This window comes from Amphibalanus amphitrite, unplaced genomic scaffold, assembly GCF_019059575.1.
Source record: "Amphibalanus amphitrite isolate SeventyFive unplaced genomic scaffold, NRLGWU_Aamphi_draft 000836F_arrow, whole genome shotgun sequence".
Taxonomy (NCBI): Eukaryota; Metazoa; Arthropoda; class Thecostraca; order Balanomorpha; family Balanidae; genus Amphibalanus; species Amphibalanus amphitrite.
In genome coordinates, this window is record NW_024882330.1 from 121633 (window position 1) to 146974 (window position 25342).

Sequence of the window (25342 nt, forward strand, 5' to 3'; positions counted from 1 at the left end):
AATGTGCAAATAAACGACACTCAATACGTCGCAGCCCGGATTCAGCCCAGATTCGGGACACCTCCGATCAAGCTGAAACTCGCACACAATGTAGGCCATGACCTGTCCAATCCACAGTCCAAGTCATTCGGTGGCACTCCTAGCCGTTTGACCTACAGAGGTCAGCAAAGGTCACGTAGCCCAAACTTGCACAGCAGATTGTGGCCCACCCAGTAGAGCTAGAGCGCTAAAAATGGCACCAATCGACTCGCCAGCATCTAATCTTACTTTCCCAATACTCATTTGACCTCTCAAGGTCATGCGATGACCCATGGTCATTTGTGGGCTATGTCGAAAATACACTTGCACAGCAGTTTTCGAGTAGAGGGATTGACCGAATGCCAAATCAAAGCACATCATCGGGTAGCCCATAGGCCGTAGTAACTTTCCTTAAAAACCGCTTTTCGATATGTGACCCCGTTTGACCTCGGCAGGTCAAAATGTGCAAATTAACGACACTCAATACGTCGCAGCCCGGATTCAGCCCAGATTCGGGACACCTCCGATCAAGCTGAAACTCGCACACAATGTAGGCCATGACCTGTCCAATCCACAGTCCTAGTCATTCGGTGGCACTCCTAGCCGTTTGACCTACAAAGGTCAGCAAAGGTCAAGTAGCCCAAATTTGCACAGCAGATTGTGGCCCACCCAGTAGAGCTAGAGCGTTAAAAATGGCACCAATCGACTCGTCAGCATCTAATCTTACTTTCCCACCACTCATTTGACCTCTCAAGGTCATGCGATGACCTAAGGTCATTTGTGGGCTATAACGAAAATACATTTGCACAGCAGTTTTCGAGTAGATGGATTAACCGAATTCCAAATCAAAGCACATCATCGGGTAGCACATAGGCCGTAGTAACTTTCCTTAAAAACCGCAGTTCCATATGTGACCCCGTTTGACCTCAGTAGGTCAAAATGTGCAAATAAACGACACTCAATACGTCGCAGCCCGGATTCAGCCCAGATTCGGGACACCTCCGATCAAGCTGAAACTCGCACACAATGTAGGCCATGACATGTACAATCAACAGTCTAAGTCATTCGGTGGCACCCCTAGCCGTTTGACCTACAGAGGTCAGCAAAGGTCACGTGGCCCAAATTTGCACAGCAGATTGTGGCCCACCCAGTAGAGCTAAAGCGCTAAAAATGGCACCAATCGACTCGCCAGCATCTAATCTTACTTTCCCAACACTCATTTGACCTCTCAAGGTCATGCGGTGACCTAAGGTCATTTGTGGGCTATGTCGAAAATACACTTGCACAGCAGTTTTCGAGTAGAGGAATTGACCGAATTCCAAATCAAAGCACATCATCGGGTAGCCCATAGGCCGTAGTAACATTCCTTAAAAACCGCTTTTCGATATGTGACCCCGTTTGACCTCGGCAGGTCAAAATAAGCAAATAAACGACACTCAATTCGTCGCAGCCCGGATTCAGCCCAGATTCAGGACACCTCCGATCAAGCTGAAACTCGCACACAATGTAGGCCATGACCTGTCCAATCCACAGTCCAAGTCATTTGGTGGCACTCCTAGCCGTTTGACCTACAGAGGTCAGCAAAGGTCAAGTGGCCCAAATTTGCACAGCAGATTGTGGCCCACCCAGTAGAGCTAGAGCGCTAAAAATGGCACCAATCGACTCGCCAGCATCTAATCTTACTTTCCCAATACTCATTTGACCTCTCAAGGTCATGCGATGACCAAAGGTCATTTGTGGGCTATGTCGAAAATACAATTGCACAGCAGTTTTCGAGTAGAGGGATTGACCGAATTCCAAATCAAAGCACATCATTGGGTAGCCCATAGGCCGTAGTAACTTTCCTTAAAAACCGATTTTCGATATGTGACCCCGTTTGACCTCGGCAGGTCAAAATGTGCAAATAAACGACGCTCAATACGTCGCAGCCCGGATTCAGCCCAGATTCGGGACACCTCCGAACAAGCTGAAACTCTTAAACAATGTAGGCCATGACATGCCCAATCCACAGTCCAAGTCATTCGGTGGCACTCCTAGCCGTTTGACCTACAGAGGTCAGCAAAGGTCACGTGGCCCAAATTTGCACAGCAGATTGTGGCCCACCCAGTAGAGCTAGAGCGCTAAAAATGGCACCAATCGAATCGCCAGCATCTAATATTACTTTCCCAACACTCATTTGACCTCTCAAGGTCATGCGATGACCTAAGGTCATTTGTGGGCTATGTCGAAAATACACTTGCACAGCAGTTTTCGAGTAGAGGGATTGACCGAATTCCAAATCAAAGCACATCATCGGGTAGCCCATAGGCCGTAGTAACTTTCCTTAAAAACCGCTTTTCGATATGTGACCCCATTTGACCTCGGTAGGTCAAAATGTGCAAATAAACGACACTCAATACGTGGCAGCCCGGTTTCAGCCCAGATTCTTGACACCTCCGATCAAGCTGAAACTCGCACACAATGTAGGCTATGACATGTCCAATCCACAGTCCAAGTCATTCGGTGGCATTCCTAGCCGTGTGACCTACAGAGGTCAGCAAAGGTCACGTGGCCCAAATTTGCACAGCAGATTGTGGCCCACCCAGTAGAGCTAGAGCGCTAAAAATGTCACCAATCGACTCGCCAGCATCTAATCTTACTTTCCCAACACTCATTTGACCTCTCAAGTTCATGCGATGACCTAAGGTCATTTGTGGGCTATGTCGAAAATACACTTGCACAGCAGTTTTCGAGTAGAGGGATTGACCGAATTCCAAATCAAAGCACATCATCGGGTAGCCCATAGGCCGTAGTAACTTTCCTTAAAACCGCTTTTCGATATGTGACCCCGTTTGACCTCGGTAGGTCAAAATGTGCAAATAAACGACACTAAATACGTCGCAGCCCGGATTCAGCCCAGATTCGGGACACCTCCAAACAAGCTGAAACTCGCACACAATGTAGGCCATGACATGCCCAATCCACAGTCCAAGTCATTCGGTGGCACTCCTAGCCGTTTGACCTACAGAGGTCAGCAAAGGTCACGTGGCCCAAATTTGCACAGCAGATTGTGGTCCACCCAGTAGAGCTAGAGCGCTAAAAATGGCACCAATCGACTCGCCAGCATCTAATCTTACTTTCCCAATACTCATTTGACCTCTCAAGGTCATGCGATGACCCATGGTCATTTGTGGGCTATAACGAAAATACACTTGCACAGCAGTTTTCGAGTAGAGGGATTGACCGAATTCCAAATCAAAGCATATCATCGGGTAGCACATAGGCCGTAGTAACTTTCCTTAAAAACCGCAGTTCCATATGTGACCCCGTTTGACCTCAGTAGGTCAAAATGTGCAAATAAACGACACTCAATACGTCGCAGCCCGGATTCAGCCCAGATTCGGGACACCTCCGATCAAGCTGAAACTCGCACACAATGTAGGCCATGACATGTACAATCAACAGTCTAAGTCATTCGGTGGCACCCCTAGCCGTTTGACCTACAGAGGTCAGCAAAGGTCACGTGGCCCAAATTTGCACAGCAGATTGTGACCCACTCAGTAGAGCTAGAGCGCTAAAAATGGCACCAATCGACTCGCCAGCATCTTATCTTACTTTCCCAACACTCATTTGACCTCTCAAGGTCATGCGATGACCTAAGGTCATTTGTGGGCTATGTCGAAAATACACTTGCACAGCAGTTTACGAGTAGAGGAATTGACCGAATTCCAAATCAAAGCACATCATCGGGTAGCCCATAGGCCGTAGTAACTTTCCTTAAAAACCGCTTTTCGATATGTGACCCCGTTTGACCTCGGTAGGTCAAAATGTGCAAATAAAAGACACTCGGGCTGCGACGTATGGAGTGTCGTTTATTTGCACATTTTGACCTACCGACGTCAAACGGGGTCACATATCGAAAAGCGGTTTTTAAGGAAAGTTACTACGGCCTATGGGCTACCCGATGATGTGCTTTGATTTGGAATTCGGTCAATCACTCTACTCGAAAACTGCTGTGCAAGTTTATTTTCGACATAGCCCACAAATGACCTTAGGTCATCGCATGACCTTGAGAGGTCAAATGAGTGATGGAAAAGTAAGATTAGATGCTGGCGAGTCAATTGGTGCCTTTTTTAGCGCTCTAACTCTACTGGGTGGGCCACAATCTGCTGTGCAAATTTGGGCCACGTGACCTTTGCTGACTTCTGTAGGTCAAACGGCTGGGAGTGCCACCGAATGACTTCGACTGTGGATTAAGCATGTCATGGCCTACATTGTGTGCGAGTTTCAGCTTGATCGGAGGTGTCCCGAATCTGGGCTGAATCCGGGCTGCGACGTATGGAGTGTCATTTATTTGCGCATTTTGACCTGCCGAGGTCAAACGGGGTCACATATCGAAAAGCGGTTTTTAAGGAAAGTTCCTACGGCCTATGGGCTACCCGATGATGTGCTTTGATTTGGAATTCGGTCAATCCCTCTACTCGAAAACTGCTGTGCAAGTGTATTTTCGACATAGCCCACAAATGACCTTAGGTCATCGCATGACCTTGAGAGGTCAAATGAGTGCTGGGAAAGTAAGATTGTATGCTGGCGAGTCGAATGGTGCCATTTTTAGCGCTCTAGCTCTACTGGGTGGGCCACAATCTGCTGTGCAAATTTGGGGCACGTGACCTTTGCTGACCTCTGTAGGTCAAACGGCTGGGAGTGCCGCCGAATGACTTGGACTGTGGATTGGGCATGTCATGGCCTACATTGTGTGCGAGTTTCAGCTTGATCGAAGGTGTCCCGAATCTGGGCTGAATCCGGGCTGCGACGTATGGAGTGTCGTTTATTTGCGCATTTTGACCTGCCGAGGTCAAACGGGGTCACATATCGAAAAGCGGTTTTTAAGGAAAGTTACTACGGCCTATGGGCTACCCGATGATGTGCTTTGATTTGGAATTTGGTCAATCCCTCTACACGAAAACTGCTGTGCAAGTGTATTTTCGACATAGCCCACAAATGACCTTAGGTCATCGCATGACCTTGAGAGGTCAAACGAGTGTTGGAAAAGTAAGATTAGATGCTGGCGAGTCGATTGGTGCCTTTTTTAGCGCTCTAACTCTACTGGGTGGGCCACAATCTGCTGTGCAAATTTGGGCCACGTGACCTTTGCTGACCTCTGTAGGTCAAACGGCTAGGAGTGCCACCAAATGACTTGGACTGTGGATTGGGCATGTCATGGCCTACATTGTGTGCGAGTTTCAGCTTGATCGGAGGTGTCCCGAATCTGGGCTAAATCCGGGCTGCGACGTATGGAGTGTCGTTTATTTGCGCATTTTGACCTGCCGAGGTCAAACGGGGTCACATATCGAAAAGCGGTTTTTAAGGAAAGTTACTACGGTCTATGGGCTACCCGATGATGTGCTTTGATTTGGAATTCGGTCAATCCCTCTACTCGAAAACTGCTGTGCAAGTGTATTTTCGACATAGCCCACAAATGACCTTAGGTCATCGCATGACCTTGAGAGGTCAAATGAGTGCTGGGAAAGTAAGATTAGATAATGGCGAGTCGATTGGTGCCATTTTTAGCGCTCTAGCTCTACTGGGTGGGCCACAATCTGCTGTGCAAATTTGGGCCACGTGACCTTTGCTGACCTCTGTAGGTCAAACGGCTGGGAGTGCCACCGAATGACTTGGACTGTGGATTGGGCATGTCATGGCCTACATTGTGTGCGAGTTTCAGCTTGATCGGAGGTGTCCCGAATCTGGGCTGAATCCGGGCTGCGACGTATTGAGTGTCGTTTATTTGCGCATTTTGACCTGCCGAGGTCAAACGGGGTCACATATCGAAAATCGGTTTTTAAGGAAAGTTACTACGGCCTATGGGCTACCCGATGATGTGCTTTGATTTGGAATTCGGTCAATCCCTCTACTCGAAAACTGCTGTGCAAGTGTATTTTCGACATAGCCCACAAATGACCTTAGGTCATCGCATGACCTTGAGAGGTCAAATGAGTGTTGGGAAAGTAAGATTAGATGCTGGCGAGTCGATTGGTGCCATTTTTAGCGCTCTAACTCTACTGGGTGGGCCACAATCTGCTGTGCAAATTTGGGCCATGTGACCTTTGCTGACCTCTGTAGGTCAAACGGCTGGGAGTGCCACCGAATGACTTGGACTGTGGATTGGGCATGTCATGGCCTACATTGTGTGCGAGTTTCAGCTTGATCGGAGGTGTCCCGAATCTGGGCTGAATCCGGGCTGCGACGTATGGAGTGTCGTTTATTTGCGCATTTTGACCTGCCGAGGTCAAACGGGGTCACATATCGAAAAGCGGTTTTTAAGGAAAGTTACTACGGCCTATGGGCTACCCGATGATGTGCTTTGATTTGGAATTCGGTCAATCCCTCTACTCGAAAACTGCTGTGCAAGTGCATTTTCGACATAGCCCACAAATGACCTTAGGTCATCCCATGACCTTGAGAGGTCAAAGGAGTGTTGGGAAAGTAAGATTAGATGCTGGCGAGTCGATTGGTGCCATTTTTAGCGCTCTAACTCTACTGGGTGGGCCACAATCTGCTGTGCAAATTTGGGCCACGTGACCTTTGCTGACCTCTGTAGGTCAAACGGCTGGGAGTGCCACCGAATGACTTGGACTGTGGATTGGGCATGTCATGGCCTACATTGTGTGCGAGTTTCAGCTTGATCAGAGGTGTCCCGAATCTGGGCTGAATCCGGGCTGCGACGTATGGAGTGTCGTTTATTTGCGCATTTTGACCTGCCGAGGTCAAACGGGGTCACATATCGAAAAGCGGTTTTTAAGGAAAATTACTACGGCCTATGGGCTACCCGATGATGTGCTTTGATTTGGAATTCGGTCAATCCCTCTACTCGAAAACTGCTGTGCAAGTGTATTTTCGACATAGCCCACAAATGACCTTAGGTCATCGCATGACCTTGAGAGGTCAAATGAGTGTTGGGAAAGTAAGATTAGATGCTGGCGAGTCGATTGGTGCCATTTTTAGCGCTCTAACTCTACTGGGTGGGCCACAATCTGCTGTGCAAATTTGGGCCATGTGACCTTTGCTGACCTCTGTAGGTCAAACGGCTGGGAGTGCCACCGAATGACTTGGACTGTGGATTGGGCATGTCATGGCCTACATTGTGTGCGAGTTTCAGCTTGATCGGAGGTGTCCCGAATCTGGGCTGAATCCGGGCTGCGACGTATGGAGTGTCGTTTATTTGCGCATTTTGACCTGCCGAGGTCAAACGGGGTCACATATCGAAAAGCGGTTTTTAAGGAAAGTTACTACGGCCTATGGGCTACCCGATGATGTGCTTTGATTTGGAATTCGGTCAATCCCTCTACTCGAAAACTGCTGTGCAAGTGTATTTTCGACATAGCCCACAAATGACCCTAGGTCATCGCATGACCTTGAGAGGTCAAATGAGTGTTGGGAAAGTAAGATTAGATGCTGGCGAGTCGATTGGTGCCATTTTTAGCGCTCTAGCTCTACTGGGTGGGCCACAATCTGCTGTGCAAATTTGGGCCACGTGACCTTTGCTGACCTCTGTAGGTCAAACGGCTGGGAGTGCCACCGAATGACTTGGACTGTGGATTGGGCATGTCATGGCCTACATTGTGTGCGAGTTTCAGCTTGATCGGAGGTGTCCCGAATCTGGGCTGAATCCGGGCTGCGACGTATGGAGTGTCGTTTATTTGCGCATTTTGACCTGCCGAGGTCAAACGGGGTCACATATCGAAAAGCGGTTTTTAATGAAAGTTACTACGGCCTATGGGCTACCCGATGATGTGCTTTGATTTGGAATTCGGTCAATCCCTCTACTCGAAAACTGCTGTGCAAGTGTATTTTCGACATAGCCCACAAATGACCTTAGGTCATCCCATGACCTTGAGAGGTCAAATGAGTGTTGGGAAAGTAAGATTAGATGCTGGCGAGTCGATTGGTGCCATTTTTAGCGCTCTAACTCTACTGGGTGGGCCACAATCTGCTGTGCAAATTTGGGCCACGTGACCTTTGCTGACCTCTTTAGGTCAAACGGCTGGGAGTGCCACCGAATGACTTGGACTGTGGATTGGGCATGTAATGGCCTACATTGTGTGCGAGTTTCAGCTTGATCGGAGGTGTCCCGAATCTGGGCTGAATCCGGGCTGCGACGTATGGAGTGTCGTTTATTTGCGCATTTTGACCTGCCGAGGTCAAACGGGGTCACATATCGAAAAGCGGTTTTTTCAGGAAAGTTACTACGGCCTATGGGCTACCCGATGATGTGCTTTGATTTGGAATTCGATCAATCCCTCTACTCGAAAACTGCTGTGCAAGTGTATTTTCGACATAGCCCACAAATGACCTTAGGTCATCGCATGACCTTGAGAGGTCAAATGAGTGCTGGGAAAGTAAGATTAGATGCTGGCGAGTCGATTGGTGCCATTTTTAGCGCTCTAGCTCTACTGGGTGGGCCACAATCTGCTGTGCAAATTTGGGCCACGTGACCTTTGCTGACCTCTGTAGGTCAAACGGCTGGGAGTGCCACCGAATGACTTGGACTGTGGATTGGGCATGTCATGGCCTACATTGTGTGCGAGTTTCAGCTTGATCGGAGGTGTCCCGAATCTGGGCTGAATCCGGGCTGAATCTGGGCTGAATATGGGCTGTCTTGACGGACATCGCACAACGTGTCTTGGTATTCGGACTTGGAGTGCTGCGGTACAGCCTACCTTCAGGCATTTACACTGGCGCCATCTATGAACGGGTTTTAACACTTCCACAATGCGACAACACTTCAAAGGCTTACGTTAGCTTAGCGCCATATCTGTGCTGGCTGGTGAAGTGCGCGAACGCAACTAACGAATAGGGGCGCGGGAACTACTTTCAGGCTGGGGGGGGGGGGGGGACATGTGACATTAGCGGTACTGTGTACTGTTAGCCAGCTGTAATGTGCCCCGCGGGGGAGACTCTTGCCCGCTGGGTCAGTGTGCTCTCGGCTACGCCCGGGTCGTGTGCGTGCTACCGACTCAAATATACCGCCGTTGTTGTCGCCGCTCTTTGGACGCCTGCTTCGCCCCGACGCTTCACAACACGACCGGTTCCTCATGCTTGTCGGAACCGAGGGTATCCCCAAATCTAGTTTTCTCACCGGTTACCGGTTTTAGACCACTTATTTTTCACCCCTTCGCCTTTTCAACGAAAAGAACAAAACGAAGACATTTGCAATAAAATGAGCTATTTCGTCACAGCTGAGTCAAGGGACCACCTTTTTGGTAACATAGATTTAAGCTTTAAATCTTTGACATGAGCTGTCAAGCCAGGAGAAGAGGATTTTTTTACATTAATGTTTTCTTCCATTCAGTTTTCCTTTGTGACGCACAACTGCTAATTCCGGGAGAACAAGCTGCCCCGACGGTCCCTGGCCCTATGAAAAGTTGTGGGGGCAGCGCCTCCACGGCCCCAGAGTTGTGGGGGCAAGCGCTCCCACTGCCCCCGCCCCCCCCCCCCCCCCCGGCTCCCGCGCCCATGCTAACAAATTAATCAACATTCAGCGGAGGATTAGGTCTGACAATGCTGCCGTGATGAGTGGTGCTTCACCGTGTTACCGTTGTGGTGAATGGTCGATGGCATTTACCGGCTTGTTATTGCTCTATTGCTCTCCTCTATCCTCTCTCCTCCACTCTCTCTCTCTCTCGCTCTCTCTCTCTTCCTCTCCCTCTCCCTCTCCATCTCTCTCTCCCTCCCTCCCTCTCTAACTCCCCCTCTCTCCGTTTACAGACCTTGCCATGCTGGACGCGCCGGCGGGTACCAGTATCGAGTACGACTACCTCATCAAGTTCCTGGCGCTGGGTGACTCGGGTGTGGGCAAGACGTCGTTCCTGTGGCAGTACACGGACGGTGTGTTTCATCAGCGCTTCATATCCACAGTCGGCATCGACTTCAGGGAAAAACGACTGGTGAGACGGGGAGAAACGAACTGGGAGACGGGGAGAAACGACTGGGGAGACGGGGAGAAAGGTGTGGTGGATAGAAACGACCGGAGAGGCAGGGAGAAACTGCTGGGAAACGGTCAGGGAGACTGCAAGAAACGATTAATAGGAGTAAGACGGGAGAGAAGCGACCGGGGAGATAGGGGGAAACGACTGGGAAGACGGGGATAAAGGTCGGGTGAGGTGTGAGAAATGTGTGGTGAGACGGGAAGAAATGATTTGGGTGACGGGAAGACGTGTGTGATGAGCTTTTAGGTAAGGAGAAATGTGGAGTGCAGTATGAAGTTTGTGGTGCACTCCAGAAGTTTTGAGACTTTTTCAGTAGAGACAGTTGTCTGTTTCAGAGAAGCATGAAACTTGTATGACTCTCGAAATGGAACCTCCTGAGTCCAATGCACCTGCTTTAGCGCTCCTGTCACTGCCTGAAGCCCTGCTGATAGGCCTTCAAAGTGAAGGTGCCCAGGGCCTCTGTCACAGCCTCACTCATCTCCTCCACATCCTCCGAAAGACGGCCCCTGAGCTTCCCTGTCAGTCTGTGGAACATCCAGAAGCCACGGGGGCCAGATCAGGACAGTGGGAAGGGTTACGGACGGTTTTGACGCACATCTGTGTCAGATAGTTCGTCTCCATGGTGGACTTGTGGGTGTGTGCGCCGTCCTGGTGCAGGAGCCCCTGGCCACAGTTGAAGAGTTCCGACCTCTTGCGGCGAAATCTCTTTCTCAACTCCCTCAGAACCTTCACGAATCATTCCTTGTTGACCATCTGGCCGTGTAGGGGACCCAGGTTATGAAGTTTTTGCCTTTTTGTTCTAAGTAAGGGACTAATTTGAGCTTCCCAGTGGACCTGCGCTGTCTGTCTTTATTGGGTCGGAAGGAATCAGTGCATGTTTTCATTGGACCTTCTGTCTCTTGGTCTCATGATGGTAAAAATACATCCAGCTTTCGTCTCAAGTCACTTGAGAGTCAATTTGCTATGTTTCTCGGGCATTTTTGCCAAGCTAATCCCAAAATTTTATTGCACAGCGACCCTCCAAGTTGTCTTCACTGGTCACTGTGACAAGCCGCGTGTGACTTGCCATGTTCAGGGTGACACCGTTGCCGTCTTTTGCAACGCAGAAAAACAAAATTACGCAAGTACGTTTATAACAACTGTGGTAAGGACTTGTGAGAACAACAAGTATTTAGCACTGTTCATATGGATTTTACGAGGCCAGTCTCAAAACTTCTGGAGTGGACGACGTATTAGGAGAAATTACTTATGAAATGGGAGATGGGGAGGATGGTTGGTTAAGCAGAAGGGTAGGACACATGTGGAGTGTGGACACATAGATATGCAATAGTTGCAACTCCATTTCAAGTAACGTCAGCCTTATTTACCTCGGATTAAGTAATCCTCCCATAATACCACTTCTTCCCATATAATTCCTCCTCCATTTTCTCTCGTTAAAACGTCATCCTCTCCCTATTCTCTCCGCTGGTCTATTTTCTGTTCGGGTCCGTCGGGTCGGTGTCATTGCCTTCGTTCGCCCCCGGCCCGTCCGCCGGCGGCCGCCTCGACTCTCATTTGTTGTCGGTGACGACGCCGGCGGGAGACACTCCCGGATACCCCGGCAAGAGAACTGGCCGGTCGTTTTGTGGGTCTGACATGATGGGATGTTTTTATCCGTGTTTTCTCCGAAAGGAGATGTTTCCTGTATTCTTTGTTCCTGCAAGTACCCTCCCTCCGGTGTGGTCTCATATCATTTGGGCTTCTTTCCAATGCATCGGATTATGTCCTTGTTATGCACAGTGGCCTCTCATGTAGTACCATTGTGTGCTAACGTGTACCGTTCTCGTCCTCGTGCACTTCGTTAACCTCAGCTGTGCCCTCCCCATGACCTGACCCCATCTGTGCCCTCCCTGTGACCTGACCTGCCTCACCTCAGCTGTTCCCTCCCCATGACCTGACCCTTTGTTGTCCTACTGTGTTTTAGCTGTACCGGCCCAAGGATGCTGACGGCACACCACAAGGAAAGAGCCAAAGGATTCATCTACAACTCTGGGACACTGCCGGACAGGAGAGGTCAGACGGGTCACTCAGAGGTCACCGAGACCATGCAGAGGTCACCGAGGGTTGAGGTCGCTCAGGAATGGATAGTGCCAGCATTGTAGCGACAGCTGCTAGATAGGATCCTCCCAGACGGATTGGTCATGGTTGTAACCAAGTGTTGTATAACTGCAAATCATCCGGGTTAATGCTGCGGGTGGTAATAGCGGGAAAATCGATGCAACTCGATCAGCAGGTGTGCTTTTTCACCTTATGTGCTGTGCCTGCAGCGCGATGATAAGAGTGCTGCAGTGCCGGCCCGCAGGCAGGGTGAATGATAATGTGGCATTGGCACCGGCTATCACAACATAAACCAGATCACAATCCGTCTGGGAGGGTTTTTAGTGGCCAGTTTAATGCTGTGGACCTAGCGAGACTGCTCATAGGTATAGCTGAGTCGAGACAAGGCATTTACCCGCCGGCATCTGAAAATATCACACTTCGTGCTCCGTTCATATTTTACATTCCTCCATCGCACTGCTAACTTTCCCATCCGCCTCGGACCTGAAATTATGTTTTCCGAGTTTGAGCGACACCGAACTCCCAGTGTGTCTGTTGTTTACGAATCCCGCTCCGCCTCATAGAATAATAACGCACGCCCCATTAGAGCGGGCTGACCGGGATGGCTGACCTGCCTGTAAATGGCTTGGGATGGACTTGCCTCAACGCGTTTCTGTCGTAGACCATCGCACCGTCTAAAAGAAGGTACAGGCGGAATGGCGAATAGATGCATGAGGTATAGCTTACATGGCAGGATTAGACCTACCGGGATCATTTGTGGAGGATGGGCTAACTCATTTGCAAGGTTGTTTGTGCCTAAAAGAATGCCAGATCGTAATGGAATTTCGATACAACCGTATCTTTGCAATTTTAGAGAATAATTGTATTCGCCATGTGAGGATAAAGTCAGCATTTTGGTGTCCAGTTGCGAAACTGCTGAAATTTCACTGATGTAATATTTTCCATATTTCTTGTACTGTGTTGGAGAATTCCCTCTGTTCCGTAAAGCACAGTTATTTAACAGAAACGGCAGGGGATGGCCAGCGTACCGTATTAAATGGTCCTTTCCTCACGTAATTAACCTGGCGTGGAGGACCCTCCACAGCTCCTACTGGCGCTCAGACTCGGAGATTATAACACCCTGTGTTCTGAGGGAGCAGCTGTGCCGCGCGAATGTAGATGACGGCGCTATTTTGCGCTGGAACTCGTCTCCAGCTCTATTGGTCTTCAAACAGAGCCTCATCAAAGGCATCCGGGATCTTTATTTGAGTGGCTTTCCCCGGCCGCCGTCTGCCGGCTATCATCAATGGCGCTAACGGAGGGAGCTGCCTCTTATGGCTGCTGACGAGCGCCCGTCCGAGCCGGCTTCTGATTATCGGCAGACGGCGAGCCAGTGCGGCGTCACAGGAAATTCTGTGGCGGTACTTTATATTGCGTCTGAGATGGGAAATATGTGGGAATCACCTACCAGGGGATCCCGAGGATAGAATATGCATTTTTAGTAACTTATTTGTCATTAGCGTCAGCAGTAACGGAAATACTTATTGATAGTTATTTGTCATTAACGCCAGCGGTAGGGGGATTACCGGTCCCTAGCGGACGCAGTGCTGCCATTTATCCGCGTCTGCACACTCTTGAGGCCCATAGGTTTTAGGTCCTCCACTCCTGAGGCCCACTGGTGCTCCCCTTAATCAGCTCCCTGGTCCCACTAGTTGTCCTACTGGCCACTGTGCCTATCAGCAGTCCCCGTCCCATCAGCTGTCCCACCCATCGGTTCCTACGTCCCACCATTCGCCCTATCCATAGGTTTCCAATCAGGCGTCGTAGTCTACCTATCGCCTCTTTCTCCCATCATTCATCTACTGCATGTTCCGCCGGCGGGTAATGCCTTGGAATAGACTAGACGATTGCCAGTGCACAGCATAGTGTTTGCCGTGGTGATTGGCACTGAACGATGTGCTCTGCCGTGAATGCTGTATGATACTTGACTAACTCGCCTGATTAGTCCAGGACTAACCAAAACCTCTAGACCGCTTGCTAACAGATCACTAACCAGCTTGCATTTTAGCGCTAATATAGCTAATAACGTAGCGTACCCACGCTAGCACGGGTGCCTGCTGTGTGACTCTAGCCTTCACTAGCGCTCAGTACGTACTAACCCGCCTGAGTAGGACCGCTCGCCGCCTCTGGGTCGGTCGCCGGCTCCACGCTGACCCGCTGGTCACCGCAGGTTCCGCAGCCTAACCACCGCGTTCTTCCGCGACGCCATGGGCTTTCTGCTGCTGTTTGACCTGAGCAGTGAACAGTCGTTCCTGTCCATCCAGGGCTGGCTCGACCAACTCAAGGTCAGCTCTCCGTCTCTGGAGGTCTCTGGAGGGGACGGTGGATTGTGAGAGATGGGACGGGGTCACGTTGTAGTCAGCTTTCCGTCGCTGGAGGGGACGGTAGGGTTGTGTGAGATGGGATGAGGTCACGTTGTGTTCGGGTGTGATATGGGTTTCAGTAAAGTGAGGTCAATGATGATCGTGTGCTCTGTGTGTATTGTGGAGATGATAACTTGTTATTTTGTGTGGCCTTATTCTAGGCTGGATTTCAAGCTATTTTGAGATCGTGGTTGATGCCTGGATTTAGACACACCAGATCTGATATTTCACACATCAAACGGGTGAAATTGTTATCCCGGCCCCGACATGTTTGATGATCTGTTTTGCGGCATGTGGGAGGCGACGGTAACTGGTGGTGACACCCGCTAGCGAATGTGAAGGCTGCGTTAATCAATGCTTTGAAGCTCGTCGCCACTCCCGCCCCGTGTGCTTCACTGTCAGTGCCACTGCTGTGTACACTGTTTATGAGTTGCACGAAACCCCAGTCGGTCTGCGGTGTGTATTACCCACGCAATTACCTCGGTGTCAGAGTGTCTGTGTGTATCTGTACGACCTGGGTGTCCTCTAAGTGACCTCCCTGACTCACCAGCGGGGCCGCTCGAGACGCGCTACCTCGACCGGTCACCGATCGATAGTCTCTGATTCGATTGGCCGCGCTGTATTGAGCTAGATTGTTGGAGTGACTCGCTGGGTAAACGGTTCACTAGAAAGATTTGACGCGGCCTGGTCTCCTTCACAGGCGTTCGAGGAACGGAGTTCTTCTGTTGATTAAATTCCAAGTGTTCCAAGTGTGTTCAGCGTACTGTTTGTTTAGTTTTCGTTAGAAGCTGTTCGTAGATCTGCGGGTCTTTTTCTGCACTTTATGATTGTATTTCATGCTTTATTTCCACAGCTTTCACATCCTCTTGTGTGTTGTATTTTCAGACGCACGCCTACTGCGATAACCCCGACATAGTGCTGTGTGGAAACAAGGCCGACCTGGAGCAGAGAGCCGTATCCGAGGAACGCGCCCGGGACGTGGCAGATAAACACGGGTCAGTATCTGTAACGAAGTACCTTCCCTATCCTATCAATTAGCCTCCATGTCGATCGCCCAGCTTTACTTCCTAATATGGCAATCCTTTCCTGATTGGCCCCGGGATATGACGTACATGTGTGACGTGTAAGATCGTGTGCCGGCCGAGCCGTGGCCGGGCCGGAGCGGGCTGAGCCCCCGGCATTCGACTGTCGGGCCTGGTCACTTGCGGCCACACTTTTACTAACCTCTTTTGGCTAAAGGCAATAAAAGCCAGAAGGAACATCTTCTTTTAAAACACAACGCGAGAATTCAGGTTATATTTCTTTTTTCTTACCATCACGAGCGCAAGGTTACAGTATCCGACAGACGTGCTCCTTACGGTAGCTAGGAGATCGGGGAAACGGTATAAGGGGCTCAGAACACGAGTGGTATAAGGTGTCTCACGTGTGGGTAGTTTTAATAGATGTGTGCGCTAAGGTAGTGCTATACATGGCGATAGCTTATAGATTTTGAGATCTTTTGGGCTACGTCGGAGGCTATTTGGTTGGTTTGGTTAGCTTAGCTGCTTTCACTCCTACGAAACCATTGCATGGCCAATGGTCATGGGGAATTAGGATAGGGGAGTTATTTTGTTTCGATGTCCCTCTGCTCAGCCGTCCCGAAGAAAAGTCCAAGTGGCAGGCCACGGAGTCTCGCTAATGGTCGCCCCGGGATAACTTATCCAACTTGAGTTGCCAACTTCCACTGGTTACCGCCGACCGTCCCGTCCCGCATATTAACCCTCGCCCGACGAGGGCCTTTTCCATAACACGGACGGCGAGGGTATGTTGGTACGACCCCCCCCCCCCCCTGGCGATTGGCTCCTATGGCACTTAGAAACACCAAATTTACAGGGTAGATGGGTCTATGGGAGGTCTCGCCCCTGTGCAAATTTGGTTGCTCTAGGTCAATATTTAGGGGGGTTTTGGGGGGGTATAAGTGTAAAATTTTTGCTAAAACAGGCCAAAAGTTTTTCGCTTATAACTTTTGATCTAACTAAGATAGAGCAAAAAAAAGCACCAGTGAACTCAGCACGTCAAGGCGCGTCGAATGATATACTTGTTTGCTTGCTTAAGTGTACTTAAAAAGTTAAGCACATCTTAAGTACATCTTAAGTCTTAAGAATGGTCGAAATGCTTAATGTTGCATATCATTCGACTCGGCTGTTCAAGAGGAACAGAATGATGCCATTTTGAAAGCTGTATCTTTATTGTGTGACAAGTTATTGGCACAAACCTCATTTGACCTCAGTTGACCTCATTTGACCTGACCCATGGATAAGTACACCAAACAAAGAAGCACCAAGTGACATAATGTTAAGTACTGTTGTTTCAAAGCACTAAAGTGATAGAACGAAGCGGATATCGCCAGTATTTTCCGAATTGAATATTTTCCCATAGGCTTAACATTACGACGTAATGACCTCTAACTGACCTCAGGTCAGTGACATGAAAAAAACCGGAATAAATGTTATACAACTCGGTGAACTTAGGGCATCCTGAAAGTTTCAAGGAAATCAGTCAAAAACTGTGAGTTGGACAGGTGCATAAAGAAAATTGAAATTTGACCATGACCTTGTACCGGTTTTTCTGACCTGGTGACCTGACCTGAAACGGCAGAGACCTGAAATTTTCAGGGAAGGTGCCAAAAGCTTGCCCCAGAGGGTATGCCAAATTTGGCGGCGCTATGCGCCGCCGTTTTTACGTTATTTGCGAAAAATCTTAGGGGGGTTGCATCAACCCCCCCTCGTCGGGCGAGGGTTAAACATTATGGTCATGGCGGGGAGCGGAAGGTTTCTGAGGATCAAAATGAATTATGTTTTAATGTCTGGATCGTGGATGGCGCACCAACGTAGCAAAGGGCGACTGTAGTGAGCTCATGAGGTGAAATGTATGAGCTGCAAGTCGTAGCATGAGTTCATGGAATTGGCAGTGCTAGTGTGATTAAATAATATTGTACCGAACGATGGCTCAACAGCAAAAGTTTTGTACGTTTTGCGACGAGAGCCCTTACCGATGTCGTCACTGGCCACCCACTAGCAATTTTTTATGCTCTGCAGTCTGCATTGATTGTCTGATCCTCGTATTCTCATATGATCACCCACTACGATTAGTTAGCGTTTTTCGTTTCGCTGATGTCTACCTGAAAACTCTTCACTGCCCTTACGATACCCCAATGATCCGTTTCTCTACCCCCAGTCTAACATACATCGAGACATCGGCGGCCACCGGTCAGAATGTCCGCGCCGCCGTGGAGCTGCTACTGGAGGCGGTGATGAGGCGCATGGAGCAGGCCTCCGACCAGTCGACACTGCCGGGCCGGCGCGGCAGACCGGCCCCAGACGTGGCGCACATGCAGCTCACGCCCGTAGAGGAGTCCAAGTGCGCCTGCTGATGACAGCTTGGGACGGGATAGGGGCGTGATGGGGAGGAGACGGAATAAGCTAGACCGGCACGGAGAGCTTAGGTAGACGGCCGCCAGGGAAACAGCGGCGAGAGGAGTGGACGTCATGTGCCATGATAGCGGGCGGCGGGGCGGTGCCGATACTGAAGTGCAATTATTGTGACCGACCGCTCTAACCAGGCGCTGATGTATGTGCCAGTGTTACGCGCCCGTCAATGTTTTCCGACAGCGGGGCCATGAATGACGAAATGCCAACGATGCCAATAGGGGAGCTCTGCCGGGGCTCAGCCCGACGTTGCCATGTTTTCCGATTGTTGACCATGTTACGCTGGGGTGTTTTGTGTGTTGGTGGACTGTTTGTGTGATCAGGGGCGCTCGCCACTGCCTCTGGTGGGTGCGACTCGCTCAGGTCAGGTCGGGACGCCTGCCCGGCCGGCCGGCTGTTTTGTCCAGGGTCTGCGGCTCAAGGGCCGGTGCTTGGGGCGCTCTCAGTGTGCTGCCAGTATCGGACGCTTATTGATTTCGTCTTCCGTGGTTGGATCTGGCCGTCGCGGGGCCGGTGCGCCTCCCGACAAGCGATTGATGATGCGAGGTTAATCAAAAGCCCTGCTGCGCTCAGCCGGCGTGCCGGTCGACGCCGCCGTTTTTTGAAGAAGATATATATTCACGTTGCATCGAGGCAGCTCCTCTTCTTTTGCTCATCTTCGACTGCTGAGATCGAGCTTGGGTGGTTACGTGAGATATCATGTATGAGAATATGATTGAGTGTGAATTAATACATGTTTATAGACGTTTCGTCATTATGTTTAGCGAGGAATGTGACTGGATGTCTCACTGATATTTGATATTTGAAGATATGGAACAAAACACGTATGAGAGAGTAAAGCTCTGCAGCTGCAGATATCCCTTGTGGGCATTTACAAAAACCCGTCTGACAAAGCAAGGCGCGTCTCTCATTACTGCTTCCAATTACTTTATTTCCTCACTAATTTTCGGTGTGATTAATCCCTCTTCTGGTCGTTAATTTTGTGATCAATCGCATTGCGGCTATATGCGACGCATCCTTGTAAGCAATATCATAGCAATATGTCGTAAATACATCGTTAAGTCCCAGTTCGGACGACATAGCATTAGCAAGTGCGCTACGACACGCACGAACGTCGCCATACCGAAAAACTAAATGAAACTGTTGTTCTGTTTAGTGGCATAATACAGACTGGATTTCAGCGAGCAACGCGGTAGTTTGTCTCAAAATCTGGATTTGCATTATGAGGTGGTTCGTGGTCAACACGGATGCATGCCTGACGAGATTACCCGAAACCCGCTAGGCACCGGATATCAAAGGCACATTGACCCGTCCGAGACTTCTCGTTCCACAGCCGTCAAACTATTGACGCGTAATAACACTCGGCATGTCAGCGGTCATCCCCAAATGCCCAGTAAACAGGGAAAGCTGTGTATTTGCGCTGTATATGTATCTAATACACTGCACTGGCCGCCTACAGCGGGCGGGCGGGCGGCGCCCTGGCCACACGGAGGCCAAACGGGGGCGCCGCGCCCTGTCCGTGCGGCGCCCCCACACTGAGACGCGGCACACGCGGCGGGCGCGGCCGAGTTTGTTCCTAGCGCGGGGCGGCGGCGGCGGCGCGGGCAGATCTGCATCATTCACGGCGCACGGACGCCTTGCTGGCCTGGTCTACCTCTGACTGGCCTCGGGAGACAATGCCCTGGGTGCTCCGACTCTCTGAGTTGTCACCGGGTCCACACACACCTGACACAGTCGCGATCCGTGACCCTTCAACTCCCCTCCCCATTCGGCAAGTCACTGCCGAGCTAACTAAAACTCCAGCGTTCGTCAGTCGCCAACTCCTAACACATACCCCGGCCCGGCCGCCGCCCCTGTAGTTAAGACATCTCTCTCACACAAATGCATACATATACACAATTCGTGGGCAGTGCGGACGTGACCGCCCCTATGATTGTATGTGGGTGACGCGGCGCGGTGGCAGCGGCGGCGGCGACTACGGGCGGTCCGGCGGCCGGCCCGGCCACGGTCCGTGGACAGCAGGGCCGGGCCGGGCCGTCCGACCCGCCCCGGGAAGACGTGTTACCAGTCCTAACGGCGCCGCGCGGCCGCTCCTAGCTCACAGCTGAAAAACATCACGACCGCGCGATGAGTCGACAAGCAGTGTTCTAGCTCTGTGCTCGCGCAGGGGCGACTCGCGCGCGGCCGACCGGCTCGGCACCGCGCTCCGTATACAAACAGGCAACTGAAAGGGCAAGGGTAGCTCTGCGAGCCGCGGCGGCGGCGGCGGCGACGGCGGCGGTCACTGGTCGGTCGAGATATCACACGGCGCTCGGGGCGCGCTGACTAGTCCTTGCTGTCCTTGGGCGGGGTGATGAGCCATCCGATGGCCGTGTTGTCGAACCCGCTGCTGAACAGGTTCGGCCGCCCCGAGCTGAGGTCGTCACTCCACGCCACTGAGCACACCATGCGCCGGTGGCCCTGCGGGAGGGACGGCCGGCCGTCAGACCGGTGAGGACGGTACACAGCGATAAGGGTCGGTGGGGGTGAGATATGAAACCAAACCACCTCCGAGGTAACGCAGGACAGACAGTACGGAACGCTGCCATTTTTCAACACACAATACTCAACCAGTATAACGCCTTTTGGGGCGACTAACGGAGCGAGCGAGAGGGTGGGCCTTGCACGTGCGAAATTGCGAGGGGGAACCTCCAACTGACTTGTGCACGGCACCCTACTAACCGGTCTCTAGCGATGTGCCAAATTTGGGCACAATCGGCCCAGCCGTTCTCGAGATCTGAAAGCGGCACCCTGCACGTGCGCACGTGCAAAATGGGTCCCAACTCCCAACTGACTTGTGCACGGCACCCTACTAACCGGTCCCTAACTGTGTACCAAATTTGAGCGCAATCGGTCGAGCCGTTCTCGAGATCTGGAAACGACCCCTGCACGTGCGCACGTGCAGCACCACCCCAACTCTGGCACATGGATATGCAGTGCCTAGTGGGTGCCTACCTACATGCCAACTTTCAGCGCAATCGGCCAAGTAGTTACCGAGATATTGCAACAATTACAAAACTGACACCTCTTCGTTTTGCACGTGGCACGTGCAAAAGGGGTCACCCACATGCATCAGGAATAGTCCAATACTTGGTAGAAGGAATGAAGCTACCCAACAAAAATTACCGCATGTAAATCGGTCAAGTGGTTGCTGAGATATAAGCCTCGCAAAAGCGTCCGCACGGCCGGCCGGCCGGCCGCTCATACTCAGAAATTTCCGTTAATTTAAGGAAAGACTACGCTCGCTTCGCTCGCTCCGTAATCACGGATATGTTGCTTGTTACCATGGCTCTGTTTAGTCTACACCGCACTCGTACGAACACTAGAGGCGACCTCTACCGACATTGAGCATCGTGACTGCCCTCTGCCGCCGGCGAAGCAATAATCGGTCGCTGCGTCTACAAAGTGGCCCCCACAACCCTCCCAACCCTGTCAAACCCCTATCTTGCCTTCCCGGCCTAAGCACCATCTCTCGTCCGCCCCCTCCACCCATCCAGCACTCTCTAGCCCTCCTTCTTCCCTCCTTCCTCTCTCCTCTCGCGCCACTCACCAGCCGGTTGGAGCGCGGCAGTCGGGCCAGACGCTGGCCGTTCATATCGTACAGGCGGATATGCCGGTTGTCGAACGGCACCGCTATGACGTTCGCCGACGACACGTCCAGCCGGTTGACCGCGGCGTCCCCGCGGATGGTGGCTAGTGGCGAGCGCATGTTCTTCAGGTCCCAGACCTTACAGCTGCGGTCGTCGCTGCCAGAAACTACCTTATCCTCGCGGCTGAACACGGCCGAGGTCACAGCGCTGGCGACAGGGAGGGTCAGAGGTCAGGCGGGGAGGGTCAGGTCGTGGCGCTTGGCGTGTGGCGACTCAGGAGGTCAATGCTGCTAAAGTCGAGTCCGACTAGGTCACACAGGAGCTACGGGACTACTGCCGCTGGGTCAAAAGTCAAAAGAGACGGATGTGGGAGTGGAGGGATCCGGTGCGAGCGACTTTAGCGAGTGTCATTTGAGCGAACGTCATTTGAGCGAACCATTTTCAGCGACTGGCAACTTAGCGAATATCAAATTGAGCGATTATCAAATATAGCGATTATCAATTTAAGCGAAAGCTATGTTTCAGCGACATCTTTTTCGTCGACTACGGTTTGAGCGACTGTCATTTCAGCGAAACACTTCGTCGTCCCGTAACGGTGTATTTTTTCTTTTTTTTTTCTTTTGCGAGCGTTCGTACAACGAATGTTTCCGGAACTTTTCATGGTTATCCGGAACTGGATGGCGGATGCCACGTTCAAAGTTCAGACATTAAGCTCCAAATTTAATGCCACATTTCTCAAAAATTACAGCGGTTCGATTTCACCCCCCCCCCCCCCCTGCTGTTTGCCAATAATGATGACCAAACGTTTGTTCAGAGATTCATATTGCTTGTGCTGTTTTTCGCGAAATTCTCCCGCTTGAATTTGGATCAGTTCCCCATGTTGTAAAATTTGTTCTTGCCCCAAGCACCGTACGAATTTCCAGATATTTGGGTGAGGTCCATGAAACATAGACTGGAATTGGATCCCCCTGTGCCATCTCTCGAGTTTATTATTGGTCCTTGGCATTCCTTCCATCGTCCTCTCACGTTCCACATTTCCAGATCAAAATTGCAGAATGAGGCCAGATATTTTTGTGGTTTCCAAGCTTAAAAGAAAATTTTTAATTTGCCGCGCGCAGCTTGAAGCATGACACACACCAAGCGGGTATTCCAAGGGCAAGAATTCCCGAAAAGTAGCAAATGATTGACTTCCGTCGCGTTCGGTTTCGCGTGTTCGCTCAATTGGTCCCCCATTGGCCTCCATATATTCGCTCAATCTGGTTTCGCTGATTCTGGTCCTCGCTTAAGTTGATAATCGCTGTGATTGAATTCGCCGACTTGACAATCGCTGAAAAAGTCAATCGCTTAAATTGATAATCGCTGAAAAGGCTTCGCTCAAATGTCGTTCGCTGAAATGACGCTCGCTCAGGTGTCGCAGAACCGGAGGGATCATAACTGCTAAAGATGAACACACAGGGTACCGGTGACGAGAGCCGATTGAAGAACAATGATAGCCAATCTGAATGGGAGATAAAATTAACGACAGAAAACAGGCAGAAATAGTCGAATGAGAATGACGCATGCAACTCTTATCTACCACGTCAATAAATTGCTGCCTGTCGTCAACCGCTGCGCGATGCACGGCAGAACTCGCTGGCATCTTCATGAAGCTAAATTTTCGTGTCGTCCACCACAGAAGCCTGGACTCTATCGAAGCGACATCTGTGTTCAACTGTTCAGTGTTCGTGGGGGCTTTAGGGCGCGCCGACTACTGTCATTTTGGTCCAGTGTTACCAGAGGCATTGATACAGCACCAGCCGCGGTCCGTTCACTCACTCTGTGTGTCCCTGGAACACGGAGACGCAGGGGATGGGCTCGCGGAAGTCCCACAGCCGGAAGGTGAAGTCCTTGCTGGACGTGACGACGAACTTGTGGCTCGGGTGCGCCGAGACGTGCGTCAGCTCCTGATCGTGGCCAGCCAGCGTGTTCAGACTCTCGCCCGTGTTGACGTCAAACAGCTGCGCAGTCCGGTCCCACGAGGCGGTCACCACCTGCAGGTCAGGTCAGGTCACAGCACCGTCCTGTTCTAAGAGACACCAGGCCAGGCTAACCGAAACAAGGCCACCCAAAACACTTACTCCCACAACTTCAGCACTTAAATCCCAAAATCATAGTTCTCCAAAGTCCAAACTCATTATCACGTAGTAATGAACCATATTCTCGTAGCAATACGAGGCAGCATTTCATGATCGTCTAAAATTAGCCACAAACCCAAACCACAACAATGACGCCGTCTTCTTCTCCCGAAACCCCACTTCGTATGAACTGCCTCACCTCCCTGAGTTTCTTCTACAGTCAACCACCCTTTCGTCTTTCTATCTCCCCTCCCTACGCTCTCTCCTCCTTCCTCTCCTTCCCACGCCACGCCCCCACCCCACTCACCTGTTCGGCTCCTGCCAGCCAGTCGGCGGCGATCACCACCCCAGAGTGTCCAGTCAGCTCCAGAATCGGTGTCCGGAGCACATTGCTACCCTCGGCCGGCGCAGCCATGTCGTCGTACATGTCGGACGGGTCCACCTCCTCTTCAGACGACATGGCCCGCTGGGGGACAGAAGAGGAGAGTGAGAAAGAGAGAGAGGGGAGAAAGAGCAGGGTGAGAGGGTCGTCGTACATGTCGGACGGGTCCACCTCCTCTTCAGATGACATGGCCCGCTGGGGGACAGAAGAGGAGAGTGAGAAAGAGGGACAGGGTGAGAGGGTCGTCATACATATCGGACGGGTCCACGTTCTCTTTAGAAGACATGGCCCGTTGGGGAGAGAGGGGGAAGTGAGCAGCTTGGGAGAGAGGGAGAGGGAGAGAAAGGGGGGCAGGGTGAGAGTGTCATTACACATATCCGAAGGGTCCTAGTCTTCAGACGACATGGCGGAAAGACGGAGAGAATGCGAAGGAACGTGACCCCTGGGAGACAGAGGACGAGATTGAGAGGGGGCGACGGGCGTGGTCTGCTCGGTAAAGAGGGAGACTGAGAGGATCATGACCCGCTGAAGAGAGGATGAGATGAGGGGAGGGGGTTAGTGGGAAAATTGCCCGTCGGTAATGGAACAGAAAAAGTGGTGAGAGGCGACATAAGTCCCTGATGAAAGAGCGAGCCGGTGATAGGGGCATGATACGCTAGTGAAGACGGAAAGACAGGGGAAAGGTGACACAGTTCGCTGGTGGAAGGCGGGGAGGGAGGTGAGAGGGGAGCACAGCCGTGAGAGGCGAACACAGTCGTGACTCATGAGAGGGGAGCACAGTTATAAAAAAGGAACACAATCAGGCGCTGGTCAGCTGAGATGGTTCACGGAGGAGAGTGACGTGCGAACAGGCCGCGAACAGGTCGTGAACAGACCGCAAAGGAGGATGGCCCCTAGGTAGTACATTGACGAAAAATGTCCATAGAAGAAGACGTCACGCACAAGCTAGTCCCCATAAGCAAACAACAGCCCTCAGGTACTATAGCCATAATCTGATGGGAGAGGTCGAGGGGTGGGTGCGAACAGACTGCCGTATTCTCAGTCTAAGATGTCAGCGATGTCTAGTGTCTACGATATTCTAGAAACTCTGCATAGCTAAAGGTATGTATTAAGGTTACGGACATCTACTCATATAATAAGTATATGAAAGGGCTGGAGGTGGAATGGCATTAGGAATGCCATTATAGAACAAATATTGTTGTAACGAAATAAACCGAGCATTGCGAAACATCGATAATAGAATAAAGACGACCTGGAAAATATGT

At 51.1% G+C, this 25342-nt stretch overlaps 2 protein-coding genes across 6 annotated transcripts in view; one reads left to right on the forward strand and one right to left on the reverse strand.

The window, feature by feature from the left end:
- The window catches only part of LOC122366880 (ras-related protein Rab-27A-like), a 34686-nt gene extending 15984 nt beyond the window's left edge, over positions 1 to 18702 (forward strand). For both annotated transcript variants that reach the window (XM_043339526.1, XM_043339527.1), the window contains exons 2-6: positions 9766 to 9944; positions 11950 to 12038; positions 14293 to 14407; positions 15371 to 15480; positions 17702 to 18702. In XM_043339526.1, the coding sequence (XP_043195461.1) occupies positions 9766 to 9944; positions 11950 to 12038; positions 14293 to 14407; positions 15371 to 15480; positions 17702 to 17897 (689 nt within the window). In that variant the 3' untranslated portion in view covers positions 17898 to 18702. The remainder of the gene's footprint in view (positions 1 to 9765; positions 9945 to 11949; positions 12039 to 14292; positions 14408 to 15370; positions 15481 to 17701) is intronic.
- A 645-nt stretch (positions 18703 to 19347) lies between these two features.
- The window catches only part of LOC122366879 (WD repeat-containing protein 37-like), a 30521-nt gene continuing 24526 nt past the window's right edge, over positions 19348 to 25342 (reverse strand). For all 4 annotated transcript variants that reach the window (XM_043339523.1, XM_043339521.1, XM_043339522.1 and 1 more), the window contains 4 exons: positions 24003 to 24161; positions 23397 to 23611; positions 21542 to 21788; positions 19348 to 20412 (listed from right to left, as the gene is read on the reverse strand). In XM_043339523.1, coding sequence (XP_043195458.1) covers positions 20278 to 20412; positions 21542 to 21788; positions 23397 to 23611; positions 24003 to 24161 — 756 coding nt within the window. In that variant the 3' untranslated portion in view covers positions 19348 to 20277. The remainder of the gene's footprint in view (positions 20413 to 21541; positions 21789 to 23396; positions 23612 to 24002; positions 24162 to 25342) is intronic.